The sequence below is a fragment of the Sus scrofa genome, chromosome 15 (genome assembly GCF_054392235.1).
Source record: "Sus scrofa isolate SSC_HxYL_T2T_F1_AM1 chromosome 15, Sscrofa_HxYL_maternal_Yorkshire_Landrace_v2.0, whole genome shotgun sequence".
Taxonomy (NCBI): Eukaryota; Metazoa; Chordata; class Mammalia; order Artiodactyla; family Suidae; genus Sus; species Sus scrofa.
The window spans coordinates 33,796,135-33,811,432 of NC_139397.1; the positions used below are offsets into that span (position 1 = coordinate 33,796,135).

At 45.8% G+C, this 15,298-nt stretch overlaps 1 protein-coding gene across 5 annotated transcripts in view; it reads right to left on the reverse strand.

Annotated features, from left to right (window-relative positions):
- GPR39 (G protein-coupled receptor 39) overlaps positions 1-12,816 on the reverse strand; it is a 264,572-nt gene extending 251,756 nt beyond the window's left edge. For 2 of the 5 annotated variants that reach the window (XR_014828745.1, XR_014828744.1), the window contains exon 1: positions 11,775-12,816. Coding sequence is in view for 2 of the 5 variants with exons in the window: in NM_001128487.1 (NP_001121959.1) it covers positions 11,775-12,630 (856 nt within the window). In the remaining 3 variants the exon portion in view is untranslated. 5 annotated transcript variants of the gene reach the window in all.
- Positions 12,817-15,298: the final 2,482 nt, after the last annotated feature.

Sequence of the window (15,298 nt, forward strand, 5' to 3'; positions counted from 1 at the left end):
CTGGGAGGCTTCCTGGAGAAAGGGAGCCTTCAAGAGATTCTCAAGTAACAAGAAAAACCCCAGACCCAAGGAGAACAGCCCACTTCTACATAAGATTTCTTCACCTCTGGCAAGCAACCCTCAATCACCAGTTTACTTACCTCCCCTGTCAAGACAAACTTGAACTTGAAAAACAGTGACAACGCATTGGCTGTCCTCTAAATAAACAAAATACGTAACTGTCAGTTCAATGCGATATTTAATCCTTCAGCATTGTGGCACATGGCAAGTCGACCCATAAATTTCCCAGAAAGCTTTGTTTCTGCTCAGATCATTTCCTCCAAGGAATAATAATATATAAAGCCAGAAACCAAACGACGTTGACTCTACCCCAACACTCTGGGTGCAGCGTTTTATTTCTAAGGTAAGCTGGATTTTTTTCCCCTTTGTTAGAGAAAGAGGATTGGCTTTTCTCTACAAATTCAATGAACCTCATCTTTCCTAACCAGGCCTGACTCCCATGTCTGCATGCCTTTGGTTTCATAGTAAGACATTTACAAGTACAAAAGCAATTCATACTTCAGCCTCCTGATCCCTATCTGTCAGATTCTGGTAGTGCTATGGCTCCCCAACTACCCAGCCACCCTTGAGATGCATTAAGCAGTGTGATGGGATGTCTGAACGGCTCCTGTCTGCCAGAATGGCTCTTACATGCAGGAAGTGCAAACAGGAAAGATTTTGTCAAGTTTCTCAATTGGCAGAAAGCAGAACCTAAAAAAATGGGAAAGTGCGTCAGCCTGAGACATCTCTCTTACTCAGACGTGATTACAGCAATGCGTTTGGCTCCCAACGCCCACTCCACTTTTTCATTTGATGATAAATAATAAAAGATGAAGGCACTCTCTTTTCTGGTGAGGAGGGTTCAGGGAAGCAGCAAAGCTGCCCAGACATTCATGGACTCACCAAACCTTCACTCTGCACCTTCTAAGTGCCAGGCTCTGAGGAAAAAGAGTGACTCAGAGGGTGAATTACAAGACGAATTCACCACAGTCCTCCTCTTTGACAACCAAGGTACCTATGGGTTCAAAATTCCAGCTGGTGGGACTCAAACCCACAAGTTTTTTTGTTGTTGTTCTTTTTAGGGCCACACCTGCAACATATGGAAATTCCCGGGCCAGGGGTTGAATGAGAGCTGTAGCTGCAGCCTACACCATAGCCACTGCAACACTGAATTCAAGCCTCATCTGAGACTGACACTGCAGCTTGCTGCAATGCCAGATCCTTAACCCACTGAGTGAGGCCAAGGATCAAACCCACACCCTCATGAGTACCAGTCTGGTTCTTAACCTTGTAAGCTGCAAGGGGAACTCCAGACCCACAAATTTTGAATTCCCCAAATAAGAGTCTAAAAGTCCAGAGAAAATCCATGATGCCCTGGATCTTGGTAAATTTCCTCATCACTGAGCCTCAGCAGGTGTTTAATAAATGGTAGGTGATTCCAGGCATGACTGGTCCACATGTATAGTTCTTGGAACATGGGACTTTTCATAGAGAAGCTTCTAGAGATTAGGCTTGGAAAATATAACTAAGGCAGGACATGTGAGTACCTTAGCCCCCTTCTCAGAGTTCAGGGAATATATCAGCTTTCTATTGTTACACAACAAATTAATACAAATTTAGTGTCTTAAACCCACATCTATTTATTAGCTCACAGTTCTACAGATCGGAACCCCAGACCTGGCATGGCTGAGATCTCTGCTCAGGATCTTACTGTATCGCCTAGGCTGAGTTCTTCTCTGGATGTTCATCTCTCAGCTCATTCCAATCCCCATTCCTTTGCTGGCTCTCAGCTCCTAGAAGCCTCCTCACTCCCCACCAGTTGTCCCCCAATTCTGCAAAGCCAGCAATAGAGAATTTTCTCTTACATCCCACCCCCACTAATTTCTTTTCTTTTTTTTTTTTTGACTGCAGAAAGAAAAAGATCCCAAGCCAGGGATTGAACCTGCATCACTGCAGTGACCTGAGCTGCTGAAGTGACAATGTGGGATCCTTAACCTGCTGCCCCACAAGGGAACTTCACCCCTCTTGTGATTTGAATCTCTGATGGTCCCTGTCTGTGACTTCTAGACCCAGAGTTAAAGGGTCTTGTGACTTGATGAAGGCCACAGAAAAATCTCTCTATTTTAAGGTCGGAACATAATTACTTCTCAAAAATCCCTTCCCTGCAACACCTTGATTAGCATTTGATTGAATAGTGGGAGTGAGTGTACACCAGGGCTCTGGAATTTCAGGAGCCCTCTCAGATTTCTGCCTGCCACAGAGAAAGAGAGGAAAGGCAGGTGGAGCCAAAGTATTTCCAGAGGATCTTATTTTAGCCATCTCCTCCCTACCGGGCAGCAGCCCCTGTCGAAGAATTCTAAATGCCTGCACCTACTAAGCAGCTCACAGCCACTGCGTCTCGAGCCCAGTAGGAAAGCTTGAAGAAATCTGAAAACAAATTATCAAAGGAGAGGGGGGATAAATTAGGAGATTGGGATTAAAATATACACACTACTATCTATAAAACAGATAACCAACAAGAGCCTACTGCATAGCACAGAGAACTCACTATCTTGTATATAATAACCTATAATGGAAGAGAATGTAATATAATATAATAATAATAACCTATAATGGAAGAGAATGTAAAAACAGAATACGTGGGTGTGTATAACTGAATCACTTTACTGTATGCCTGGAACTAACACAACGTTGTAAGTCGACTATATTTCAATAAAAACTTTTTAAAAAGCAAGCTAGAAAAGTAAAAAAAAAAAAAAAAAAAGTGTTTCCTGTCTGAAACACAGTTGATAGTATAGCGTATACAATTATAAAGGTACCATACACTTTTTAAATTTTTTTAAAGTAATGTCAAATAAAATTTATCAGGATTCTTGAATTGTAGGGCAGGAATCTGCAGCAGTACTATAAAGGCAAATACATCTGCATATGGAATCATATGTTTTATGTATCCCAATGATCAATCATGTAAACTAGTTTCAATTAACTGTGTTTGAGAAATTACTTTTTAATGAAAAAACTACATTATAAGAAAAGGCTATCAAGTTGCATGCAAACTAATATGGGGAAAAGAGTTTTTTTGTAGAGGTGCATTAGGCAGTTAATTAATATTAACTTCATGCTATATTTCTGGATCATGCGATGCATGTGGTATTTGCAGTGTTTAAAATTTGTATTTGGGGAGTTCCTGCTGTGGCACAATGGGATCAGCATCGTCTCTGGAGCACTGGAATGTGGATTCAATCCCTGGCCCGGTGCAGTGGGTTAAGGATTAGGCACTGCCATAGCTGTGGTGCAAGTCACAACTGTGGCCCAGATCTGATCTCTGGCCTGGGAACTCCATGTACCGCAGAGGTGGCCAAAGAAGAAGAAAAAAAATTGTAATTTGTTGCGGTTTCTTATTCCATAAATATTTACTTCTGTACCCCCCTCCCAAAAGAGAAGAATATGAGCACACAAGGTCCCTGACCTCAGGGAGCCTCAAGAATAGTTTGCAGAGTGACCCCATCTGAGAAACAGGGTCTCAGATGGCTCATCATTTACAGGAGGATCAGTGGAGGAAAGCTTCCAGGAAGAAGGGGACACTTGACACTGTCACTGAAGAACAAGCAGGCCATTGCACACTGGAGATGAATTAGAGAGACTCCAACCTTGCTCAGCTCCTGGGACCTATCTGCTCACCCAGAGCTTACACAATTCTGGGATAGTTGGGGTCTCCATGCTAGGGACTCACAAGGAGCCAAATGGAAGCGGGGTCATTATCTGGCCATGGAAGGCGGCAGCTACAGCAAGACCAGGAAAAACCAAGAGCCAGAGGCCTGAGTGATGGCAGGAAGAGCTCACTGGCATCAGCGGCTTTACCAGGACTGTATCCCAAGGAAAGGTTGTCTCTTCCACTCTGGGAACATGACCGGGCCTGTATTTTGACTCCAAGTGCAATGCCACAAATGTTGTCACCCCAGGGGCAGCACCACACGTTTAACTGTGCTGCCTCCACCCTGAAAACACTTCAATGGCTGCCAAGGAGAAATGTCAGCCCCATTTATGGTCTTATCCTGAACTGGCTATGCGGTGGCTGATCCAGTCCCCCAAGCTATGGGGACATTAAAGGCAGAGCTATGAAGCTTAGTGCTCTTTTTGCACCCTTCCCAAAACCTGGCTTTCAAAACAACAGCCTGGCCAAAGAGGCCAAGAAATCCAGCTTCTGGGCTCAAAACAGAAAACAATATTTTTGTATGAGGCAGTATCTGCTTTTTCCTTCCTGGGGCAACAAGCCCTATGGTTAAGACTTGAGGGAGATGGCTGCAAGTTGAGTGCAATTTAAGGGCGAAATAAAAACTTAGGGGTTGAATAGTTTCAAAAGATCACCACCCCCCCCCCACCCCCACTGCATTCTCTTTCCATTACCCTGAGGACTCCCTTGTCAACAAAGGGTGAAAAGGACTGCTAAGAAATAATTTTTGGAGTTGTGGCATTGCATTATCACCTGGTTAAACACAGCTTAACAAGGATTGTTAAACAACACCCTAATCACTTTTGTTTCATGGGTACTTCTGGCAGGTACACAGGGTGAAAGCTGATATTCAGGCGCTGATTAACACAGGCTGTTCCTTTGCTCAGGAAGATAATATCTTAACATGTCTTCCATGATGGCTTGACTTTTCAGAGGCCTAGGAAGAATCGGTTTCCTTTCAAGAAAGCATCTTTAGATTTGGGTTAATAAGAACAATTTTGAGGGAGCTCCCACTGTAGCACAACAGGATCAGCAGCGTCTTGGGAGGGCTGGGACACGGGTTCAATCCCCGGCCCTGCAGAGTGGGTTAAGGATCCAGCATTGCCGCAGCTGCAGTTTAATTTGCGGCTGCAGCTCCAATCTGATTCCTAGCCAGGGAGCTCCATATTCTGTGGGGAAGAAAAAATCTGAGGAATGATAAACTTCTCCAGGAACTTATGCCCAAGGGAAAACAGCATCATTTCCCAATTCTAAGCTCAGGTGTGTTCATGTATTTATTCAGTCAATGAATATGCACTGAACATCTTCTGTGTGCCAGGCATCATGCTAGGATGAAGGACAGTGGGGAGTAAAATTAGGATGAGCTCCTGCCCTCAAGGAATTAGAATGAAGGCCAACATCCATCACCCTTAAATGTAAAATTATAACTTGAGTCTTGTTTCAAGGGAGGTTTAATCAAGTCAAGGAGGATGGGCCATGCTTCCCAGGGGAGATCTGAGGATGCTAACTTGGTGAGGGGGCTGGTGGGGTCAGGTAGAGCATGCAATAAGGCAGAAAAGCATTTCAGGCAGAGAAACAACATGTGCCAAAGCCTGGTGGTAAGAGAGCATCTGGCCATGGGCCACTGAAGGAACTGAAGAGGGGGAGTGAGACAGAGCAATTAAAGGGTATTATGGACTAAACCGTGTCCCCCAAATTCATATATTGAAGCCCTAACCCCCAATGTAATAGTATTTGGAAATGGGGCCTTAAGGAGGTAATTAAGGTTAAATGAGGTCATATGGGTGGGACTCTAAGCCAATAGGACTGGCATCCTTATAAAGAAAGGAAGACACAAGACTTCCTCTATTTCTCTCCCTTCCCCTCGCACCCCCCCCCCTTTACCCCCCTTCCAACTCCACCCCAGAGGAAGGGCCACGTGAGGACTCAGTGAGAAGCCTGGTATTTGCAAACCAAGTAAGTCTCACCAGAAACCACCACTTGCCATCTCCTTGATCTCACATCTCTAGTTTCCAGAACTGTAAGAAGATAAATGTCTACTGCCTAAGCCACTCTGTCAGTGGCATTGTGTCATGGCAGCCCCAGACTAATCCAATAGGAGAATGGCACCCATGATGTTGAAGTGGCCACTGACCTCAAGGACTTTTTAGTGAGGATTTTGATCCCTGACCTAAGAGCCAGAGGAAGCCACGATCAGACTTGAACTGGATGGGGCTGGGGCTATCGATGAGATCCCAGTGCCTGCAGAATGAAGAAGAGCCTGGGCAAGGGCATATGCAGCCATTCCTCCAGTGATGACATGCTCAGGCAAGGTCCCTCAGATGTGCAGACGTGATGGGAACAAAGTAGAAAAGGGACTCCAGGAGTTCAAGCTCTTTGAAGGTCCCTGCAGAGGAATGTACCACCAAAGAGCAGGGCCCAGGGAAGGCTGAACACATCTATTGACAAGAACTCAGATCAGTAGTAACCAGACTCCACTCGGTGCTCAGGACGCAGTCAAGGAGTAAAGATGGAGGGGCTGTCCCAGGGCTGCAGAGCATCAAGGGATGTGGGTAGAGAAAAAGGTGAAGAGAGATGATAGCACCATCCAAGTAGTAGGTCAGAGGACCTCGTCTAGTGGGGCAAGGCAGGACTCCTTGACACCCTCGATACTCTACTTCTTGTGCTAACTCTACACATGAATGGCTTTTACTCTGAGTGGTTTTAGCATTAATAAGCTGAATGCATAGCTCACTGAAGGCCTCTGCTGCCTTATTACACTTTGGCAGCTCCATGGGGCATGCAACTAAGACAGATGAACAGGCTGGAGAATGAATGTGGACCAGGATTCCCATTATCCCCTTCCACGGGAACAATGCATCTCTCCAACAGAGAAATGCAATCTTTGGGGCAGCCTGATTTCAAAAATAAAGCAGCATCCTTGCGTTTGTCTGCCAGGGTGATCACAAGACACGTGCAATTTGTGACAGATGTGACAAATCGAAAAATAAACATGAAACACCATTTATACAGCCACATCAACCCAAGGAAAGGGAGGAGAACAGAGGCATTGACCCAAAAATCTGAGGCAAAGCTTTTTTCCTGACATAATAAAATATTTGAATCGAAATAACATCTCACACTAAAACATGCGAGACTGAGAGACTGGTTGGCATAGCCCTTTACATCACAGAAAATTAATGACATAAACTGGATTTAAGACCAGTATCTAAACTAGTCAGGAAGACAACTATTTAAAAATTCTTGGGGCACTTTAAGAAGTGTCTTAAGGTGTTCATTTCCACGTAATCAGTTGATATACGCCAGGGTATAGAGATTGATTTTTAACTAATTATATTTTTGCGTACGGCCTGCACACAGGGTGCTGAATTTTAGAAGTCAATGAAAGAGAAACACATGAATTAAATGACAAGTTGCTGACAAATGAAGAGCTGCCCAAATTAGGCCAGTTAATCCTGAAAGAATGGAAAATTGACAAATGAAATACCAAAGAACTAAGAGAAGCTACTGGGAGAAAGCTTCTTAATAATCTTGCTCTAGAAACTCAAACACAATGGTTATCATACCCAGCTTTGTCAGAAAAACCACATCCTCCAAAATGCACTTGTTTCCTTCTGAAAAATTTTAAGAATTAACATTTGGTTGGAACCTATTTTTGTTCAAATGCAAGACAGATTTCCTTTCATAGTTTTCACAATAAAAATTTTTCACAATGAGGTCCCAATCACACTTCTTTTCACAGGAAATTTTTGATCCCTTTTAAGGAACTAACTTTGAGAGTTTGTTTCAGGTACTGACTGTCCTCAGATAAAGAGGATCTGCTGTCAACATCATCTCAGCTTCCTGTCTCTCTCACAGAAGCACATCACTTGACCTCACATCTAGAGTTTGAAAATCCAGAGGATGTGATTCTGATCTCTCTCCGTCTTTCTGGCCCATCCTACAAATATCCAAATATACGTCAATCTTCTTTTTAGAAGTGCAGTAGCAAGTCCCATCTTTTTTCCATCCAAATGCACATAATGGGCAAAGCCCACACTTAAGACAGTCTCCATGATCAACTCCCATCCCTCTACACGGCCCCCTCCCTTTCCCTCTGACTCAAGAGAGCAAATCAGAATGCAGAGGAGTGTACCTACTATAGAGTCCTAAGGCTTCTCTCTTGTTTCCTCAATGTTGCAATTTCATGATTTTCTGTAAAAAACAATTTTTTTTTCATAACTATGGCTGAAAGCCAATTGCTACCCTACAGATCTTTGGGAGGTAGCCAAAACCTAGTCTCAATCATCTTATGCCCTCGAAAGTTACAAATTACAACTCAAACTACTCTGTTGTGGCATTTGGAGCGGGTGCCATCTGGCCAGCAAGGCCTCATGTGCAACAGACACGAACATGAATGTCCATGGCCCTGGGTACCCCACGCATTGAGAATAACTAACTCTACATAAGAGTTCAAATAGATAAGAGGAAAGGTCTGGAAAACCCTCTTGAAAGGAAGGCATATTGTGCATATTCTCAACATCTAAGGAATAAAGAGTCAAATGCAACCAACCACTCCTTGCCTCTGGAAGAGGCAGGAACACAAACAGACCAGCAACCTCTGTTCTGGCCTGGGACAAGCCACATTAGCTGTGACCTTGCAAAAAGAAATAACTCTAGTACTGTTTCCTCACTGAGCTGACAAACGGTGACATGCATGTTTCCAGAAATGCGTACTTTCTTTCACATTATTATTGTTTTCTCCTGAAAACTGCTTGAGAACTAGGAGATGTCTCGGCATCTCTTTCTCTCCCAGAGTTCCCAATTTGTTTTCATTTTTCACCAACCCAGCACCTCCACGAGACCAAGACTCAAAAGCAAAGGATGCCAAAAGGAAAATTAATATTTTCCACATAGACTTCCTCATCTTGGGTAGATTTATGAATTTCCCTTCTGTTTTGCAGAAGTTGGCATTTTTAACAAGGGGGGGGGCGATCCTTAATTGTTATTTTATTGCCTCCAAAGCTCCAAAGACATCTTGGGCCGTGTCATCATTTACATTTCACATTAAATGCAAAATATGTTTGAAATGAGCAAATACTTGTTTTAATTTGATACATCTGTTAACTGAAGTTCTAAAAAGACAGCTAAATCACTATATTAAATTCAGCGATTTGTAAACAATTTATATATTCATTTGTTCTGGGTTAAAAATGCCCCAAAGCATAAATTTAATAGAACCCACAAAGCAAACTGCCTTGTATTAATCTGATAGACGCAGGCCATGATTTCTTCCTCTTCACTCCATTAATTTATTTTCTAACTTGAGTTAATTAGTGAGACTCCTATTTTTAAAAGCTCTTAGAAATTCATTGGGAGAGGGGGACATTTGCAAGAACTGCTTTGAAAACCTACTGCAGAGGAAATGGGCTAAATACAAATGGTAAATTCCCCCAAGACATTATCACACATTGAGCACCTGATTGCCATTCAACAATCTCTGCCAGGAACACAGTGGGTGATTAATATATAGTTTTGTTACAAGAAAGATAGATAGAACTAGAAGGGAAGAATGAGGGCAGCCGAAAACAGCCTCATTCCAGGCAATTACTAACTGGATAAGACCATTTCCAAGTTCCTATATATTTCTATGTAACATCCATGACATTCTGATTTTATGCTACAAAATGCATACTGACTTCAACTTGGTACAATACCCACCAGGAGAAGAAAGGACATTGGTTCAGAGAAATAAAAAAACAAAAAAAAAAAAAAAAATTAAAACTAAAGAGACTGGTACAACAGAAAGATAAATCAATTATTTTTCCCCCCTTAGTCAAATGCAGTATTCATTTCTAAATCAGAATGAGAGGTAGTACCTTGCCCTCAAAGAAAAAAAGAAAAAAAAAAAAAAAAAAAAGGAAATTCATTCACACTAACGCATAAACAAACATAAATTACCGCTAAAAGTTAAGATATGCCTAAGGGCATATGGGGGAAGGAAGAACTAGTCTTTGAATAAATGTTCAAGAAAATCCAATGTCCATTTCTTCCTGGAATATTCTGGGCAGCAGCCAGCGGGCGAGAGAGACTGAGTTGGGTTGGGTGCCCTTCCTAAATCCCTAGACATTGTCACCTGCTACAGATAACTTATTTTAATTTCTAGAAAGGCTGCAACACCACCAGCAAGTAGCCAAGTCCTACTTTATTTCATTTTCTCTTCCCCATGAGCCTGTGAAAAAGCCACAGATGGCCACTTAGCTCCCTGCTCTTGTAAGAGGGAAGAACAAATCTGACTCCACCTTGGTTCCGTTTTTGGTGGGTTTTTTTTGTTTTTTTGTTTTTTTTTTTTTTTTTTGCTTTAACCTTTGTTGCTGCTTCTGCTACAAGAATGTTGCCTATAGCCTGAAATATACAGGATGGCCTATTCTCAAGGCTCTGGCCTTTAAATGTATAAGTCTTTTCCATTCATACAGAGACAAAAAGTTGCACAAGAAACATTTGTCTTGTTGAATGTTTAAAGGGACATGGTGATCTGAATTAACAGCTGCAAGAAAGGATTCTGACGCCAAGTTTGGGACAACCAACCTCTGCCCCCCTTTTAATATAAGAGAAGCTTCAATTCTAACACCAGCAATATAGTTCTTTGGGACACTAGTTCACCATCTTCTCAGTCTGCTGGCTTTCCAAATAAAGTTGCTTTTATTGGCCTATTGTGTAGTGAGCAAGATGAGCTTAGAAGCAAGGTTAGAATCTGAGAGCTGCACTTAACATGCATTTGAACCAGGTCTTCTCTAAGCCTGAAATTCCTCTTCTATGAAACGGAAATAAATGTAAGTCAAAAGCACGGCCCCTGATGCAGAGTAAGCCCATCCAAAAACCACCAACTCCCACCCTCTCATTTTGCACAGACACAGAGTAAAGTCAGGTCAGGTGTACAGACACACCAGAAGCCAGGCGCTGGGCTGGGCTGAGACCTAGTTGTTTCCACTTCTCTTCAAGTAATTTCCCATTTTCTCTCATGACTAACACCTTGTCCTGGAACCTGTTACTCAGGTTTCCCACACCAAAACAAACAGCAGCATGATTTATTCCTTCTCCAATGCCACACTGGAAAGGGGGCTGGGAGAGGGGGAAACATTTATTCCATCAACCCCTCCCTTGACTCACACACCCACAACGGTATCTTTTCTGTATGTTTGTTTTTGCTAAAAAGTAGTTTTTAAAAGCCTTTGCTCACAAACACTTTGTGTATCTCCATGAAAGCCCCATCTCTCAAAGCGCAGCCACCAGGCCCCTCTTGTGAAGCCTGGGGGCTGTTGACAATGGGCAGCAGCCTCTTCCTGTCACATAAAAGGCAGGTGCTTCTCTTAGGAAATAGGGGAAGCCAGGTTTTCTGAATCAGAGAAACAAGCCACCTGGTCCTGCCATGCTTCTCTGCTACAATAAGGAACAAACCAACCATGGTGGACACATAAGCACAACTTGGGGCAGTGTGTAAGAGTTCCAGTTTCTTAAAACTTGGGCAGAATGTCACTCTAGGGAAAGAAAGTTGCAGCCTGGAGAGTGTGTGTTCCCCATAGCCATGCATCTCCAAAGGAGAAAAACAGGAACACTATCTAATTACCTGAGATAGGTTCTCCAGGATAAAGATGGGCTAGATAAGGATGCTCCTTTCCATCTGCATAGAACTTGATCTTTCTCAATGGACTTTCACCTGTCCCTTATTATCTGACTGAAACCTCACATCGCGGTATTATCATCTCCATTTTATCCAAGCTATTTTGTGACTCAGCCAGCCATCACAGAGCTGCCCTTCTGGAATATACCCAGACCTTGTGACTTCTGGTCTAGTGCTCTTTTGACCATACACCCAAGCCGCCAAATAGAGAAGAAACATGTAGAGGCTCAGACTGATGCCTCTTTAGTGCCAGCGAACATAAGTTCACCCACTTAAAGCTTAAGAGGACCATGGGCAGGGCGGTGGGGGTTGCTCCCAGGAGGCCCTCCACCCAAGACTCACTCAGGAAGATGATGGTCTGCCTTCGGGCGCTCCTGCTCTCCTCGCTTTCGGACTTCCTCAGCTGCAGCTGCTGCCCTTTGGCGGCCAGCGTGCCCTGCTTGCTCCTCTGGAGCGCCTGCATCATGCTCCAGCACATGAAGGCCACGGAGACCAGGACCACCAAGTAGATGATGAAGGCACCAAAGATGCTAGACTGGAACACAGTCCAACGGCTAGAGAGGTTGGTGCAGACGGACATGTTGGAGGTCTCCGGGTGCTCGGAGTGGTGGTTGCGAGAGCGGTTGCAAGAGAGCCCCCGGTGACTGGGCACGTCCACCAAGGGGTATTCAACTCCCATGGCAAAAAGCAAAGGCAAGGCCACCAGGGCGGAGGTGACCCAGACAAAGCCAATCAGCAGCTTCACCTGGCAGGGCCCAGACATGGCCTTATACCTGAAGGGGTGGCAGATGGCGATGTAGCGCTCGAAGCTGAGCGTCAGCACGTGCAGCAGCGTAGCGTAGCTGCAGGTCTCGAAGAGGAAAGAGTGAAGCTTACAGGATACGGTGTAGCTGGGCGTGGTCAGCGGGTTCCAGATGATGCTGTAGAACTCCACGGGCATACCAATGAGAAAGACCAGGATGTCGGAGCAAGCCAGGCTCACCATGTGATCTGTCACCTCCTTCTGCAGGTAGCCTTTCTTCTGCAGCACCTGGGTGACCCGAATCGTGACACTATTCCCCAGGATGCCCACCACAAAGATGACCAGGAACAGTAGGATGAGTGTGATTTTGATCCAGGTAGCTACCTCGAATTCAGGAACATGGCTGTGATCAATAACATGGGAGCAGTCATTGCCGGGGCGGCTGGGTGAAGCCATGAGGAAGACAGCCAAGCCACAAGGTCCAAAGACCTTCCCAACTTCCCTTCCTTCTTCCTACGGAGCCCAAAGTTCTCAGCTGCCACTCACTAGAGCGAGCGCAGGGCTTTCTCGAGCTCACCTGAAAAAAAAGGTAACTTAGTATTTCAGGCGCTTTCATGGAAACTTCCTGGAGCAGCCCAACCTGGCTTCGGCTGGGGGTGGGGTTTGGGGGGTGGTGTCTGGGCGAGGCGGGGAGAGCGCGGAGGAGGGAGGTTCCAGTCTCGCCACAGCCAGTGAGTCCGCAGCCCCCTGCGCGCAGACCCTCCCCCTCCTTCCGCTCCGCGGGGCAGCCCTCCCCTCCTCTCCCCCTCCTCTCCCGGATACCTGGCCTTTGCTGTCCAAACCTACCTTCCGAGAGCACCCTCTCCCGGCTGAAGGCGGGGTGGTCGGTCAGCAGTTAAACATTAACTACCGCTGCCTGTGCTCCCGGCGCAAACGCAGCCCAGCTGTGGTTTGACTCAGCCCACAGGCATGGTCCCGACCCAGATCTTGGCTCCGGAGCTCAAGGCGACGGGTGGCCCCACCTCCCCTGCCGCCCACGCGGCCAGCACCGAGACCGCGTAGTCGTCTGCCCCCACGCGCATCCCACCCAGAGGGAGGCTCAACCCAGGGGAAGCTGGAGTGAGCGCTCGGGCTTTGAGTCCCCGGGCTCAGACTGGGAAAGACAGACTGCCCCCTCCTGCCCTGCCCCCACTGCCACAGCTACCCTGGGGTCCCTTCAAAGATTTGGACTACCTCCAGTTTGGGGAAGGGTGGTTGGACCCAGGCATCCCCTTGGGTGGCCGGCTAGTTGGCGGGGCCGCCAAGGCACAGCCAGCAAGCGAGTCTTCTTGGTACCCTGCCATTAGGCCAGCCCACGGCAATGACAATGAACAGTCAGGCTGTGCACTGGCTGAAGCCGCTGTCCCAGGAAGTCGCCCCCAAGCAGGCTAACAGGATCGCTACAAAAGCTTTTTTCCAACGCCTCCCGGCGGCGTTCTGCTCGGGGTCTGTCTTGCTGTCCTGCCGAGGGGACCCGTCGAGCGAAGGCTCCCTCCTTTCTGTTTCATTCCACTGCTCAGGCCCCTCTCCAGGGGTGGCAGCAAGTCTTTAACTGGGGACATGTATATGGATAAGGATGGTACACCCGCCAGGATGCGCCTGGTGGGACGCGTGTCCTCGGAGGCAACTGTAACCAGAACGTCAAGAGCAGCAGGAGGGGGCTGCCCCAAAAGCCCAGCAAGACCATGGTGTAAAAATAGCATTAAGGATCATGACATTTTCTCTCTTCTTCCAGAGGAAAACCTCTGAGGGACCCATCCTCATCTTCTAATTCTAAAATCAGAAGCGAGGGTGGGGGGTGGAAAAGGAAGCTGTCCTGTGCATTGTAGAATACTTAGCATCTACATGTCCCCTGCATGCCACGCCTAAGAGTGACAGCCACAATGTCTCCAGTCATTGCCAAGTGTCCTCTGAAGGGTAAAATTGCTCGAGGTGGACAACTACTGCCTTGAAGAAAGTAAACAGATCCTCTTTATCTGTCCATCCTGAGGGTCTAGCACAGGATGCAAAAAAAGCATCCTTAAATTAAGATAACCACTACCCACGATGTGATTGTTTTAAAGATGAATAAACTGAGGTGCCCAGAGGATAAGTGCCTCCCCAAGGCCATAAAAGAGTGAGGGAGAGACTTACAAATTAACCCAGGTCCGCCAAACCCTGAGTATACCTACACCCCTAACAGGGAGGGAATCCTGGGTGCACAGAAGGGACTCAGAAAATGAGCCTGGAACCATGCACGTACAGATACAGGGACTGTATTTTGTGAACCCAACTCTTGGAATGTAATCTGAGGATCTCAGGAATATTTCACTTTGACACTCTCAGAAAAGGGGGGGTGGGGGAAGGCTGTATATCTACTGGATCTTTACAATTAGCACCCTATGTGGCTCCAGTTATTTTCTCTCTCTCTTCTCTGTTAAATTACTAGCTCCAAGGCCAAGACCTATATCTTTTCCCTCTGTGGTACCTCTCCACAGAACCATGAATGGTATGTTTTGCAAACCACCTCCTCCCCCCACCTCTGCCCCCCACCACGTATGCTATTTGACTGACTTGCTGGCCAGGAAACTCCTCATTTCCTCATTGGTATACTGTGCTTAGCAGGTGACCTTAATGGCCTCACAGCTGCCCCACAAAGCTCACAGGGTTAGCATGGACTTTTGGAGCTTTTGTAACTACAGATTCAAATCTGGAATGGACTCCTCTTGCAAAAGGCTCTGGTTATTTGCTGTCCCAGACTGACTGAGAAAAAGATCTAGGAAGCCCACCACCTCCAGCACCAGCACACAAACATATCCTGCCCTGCCCACTTTTGTCCTCTCAAGAAGAGACAAGCCAGGAAATTTGCAAGTCCCCCCTAGCCCTGCCACTGATCCTGCCTTTGAAGTGCTCCTCTTGGTCCTTCTCTGAGCTTCTATTACATGCCAGGCACTTTCCCACAATTCATTTCTTTCAGGCCTCACAATGCTACAAGGTGGATGTTATTACCCCATTTTACAGGTGAAGCCATTGAGAACCCGTGGCCTCCCAATTAAAGGTTGAAAGCAGGCTTCAAAACAGGTCTGGCACAAAAGCCCTCTCCCCT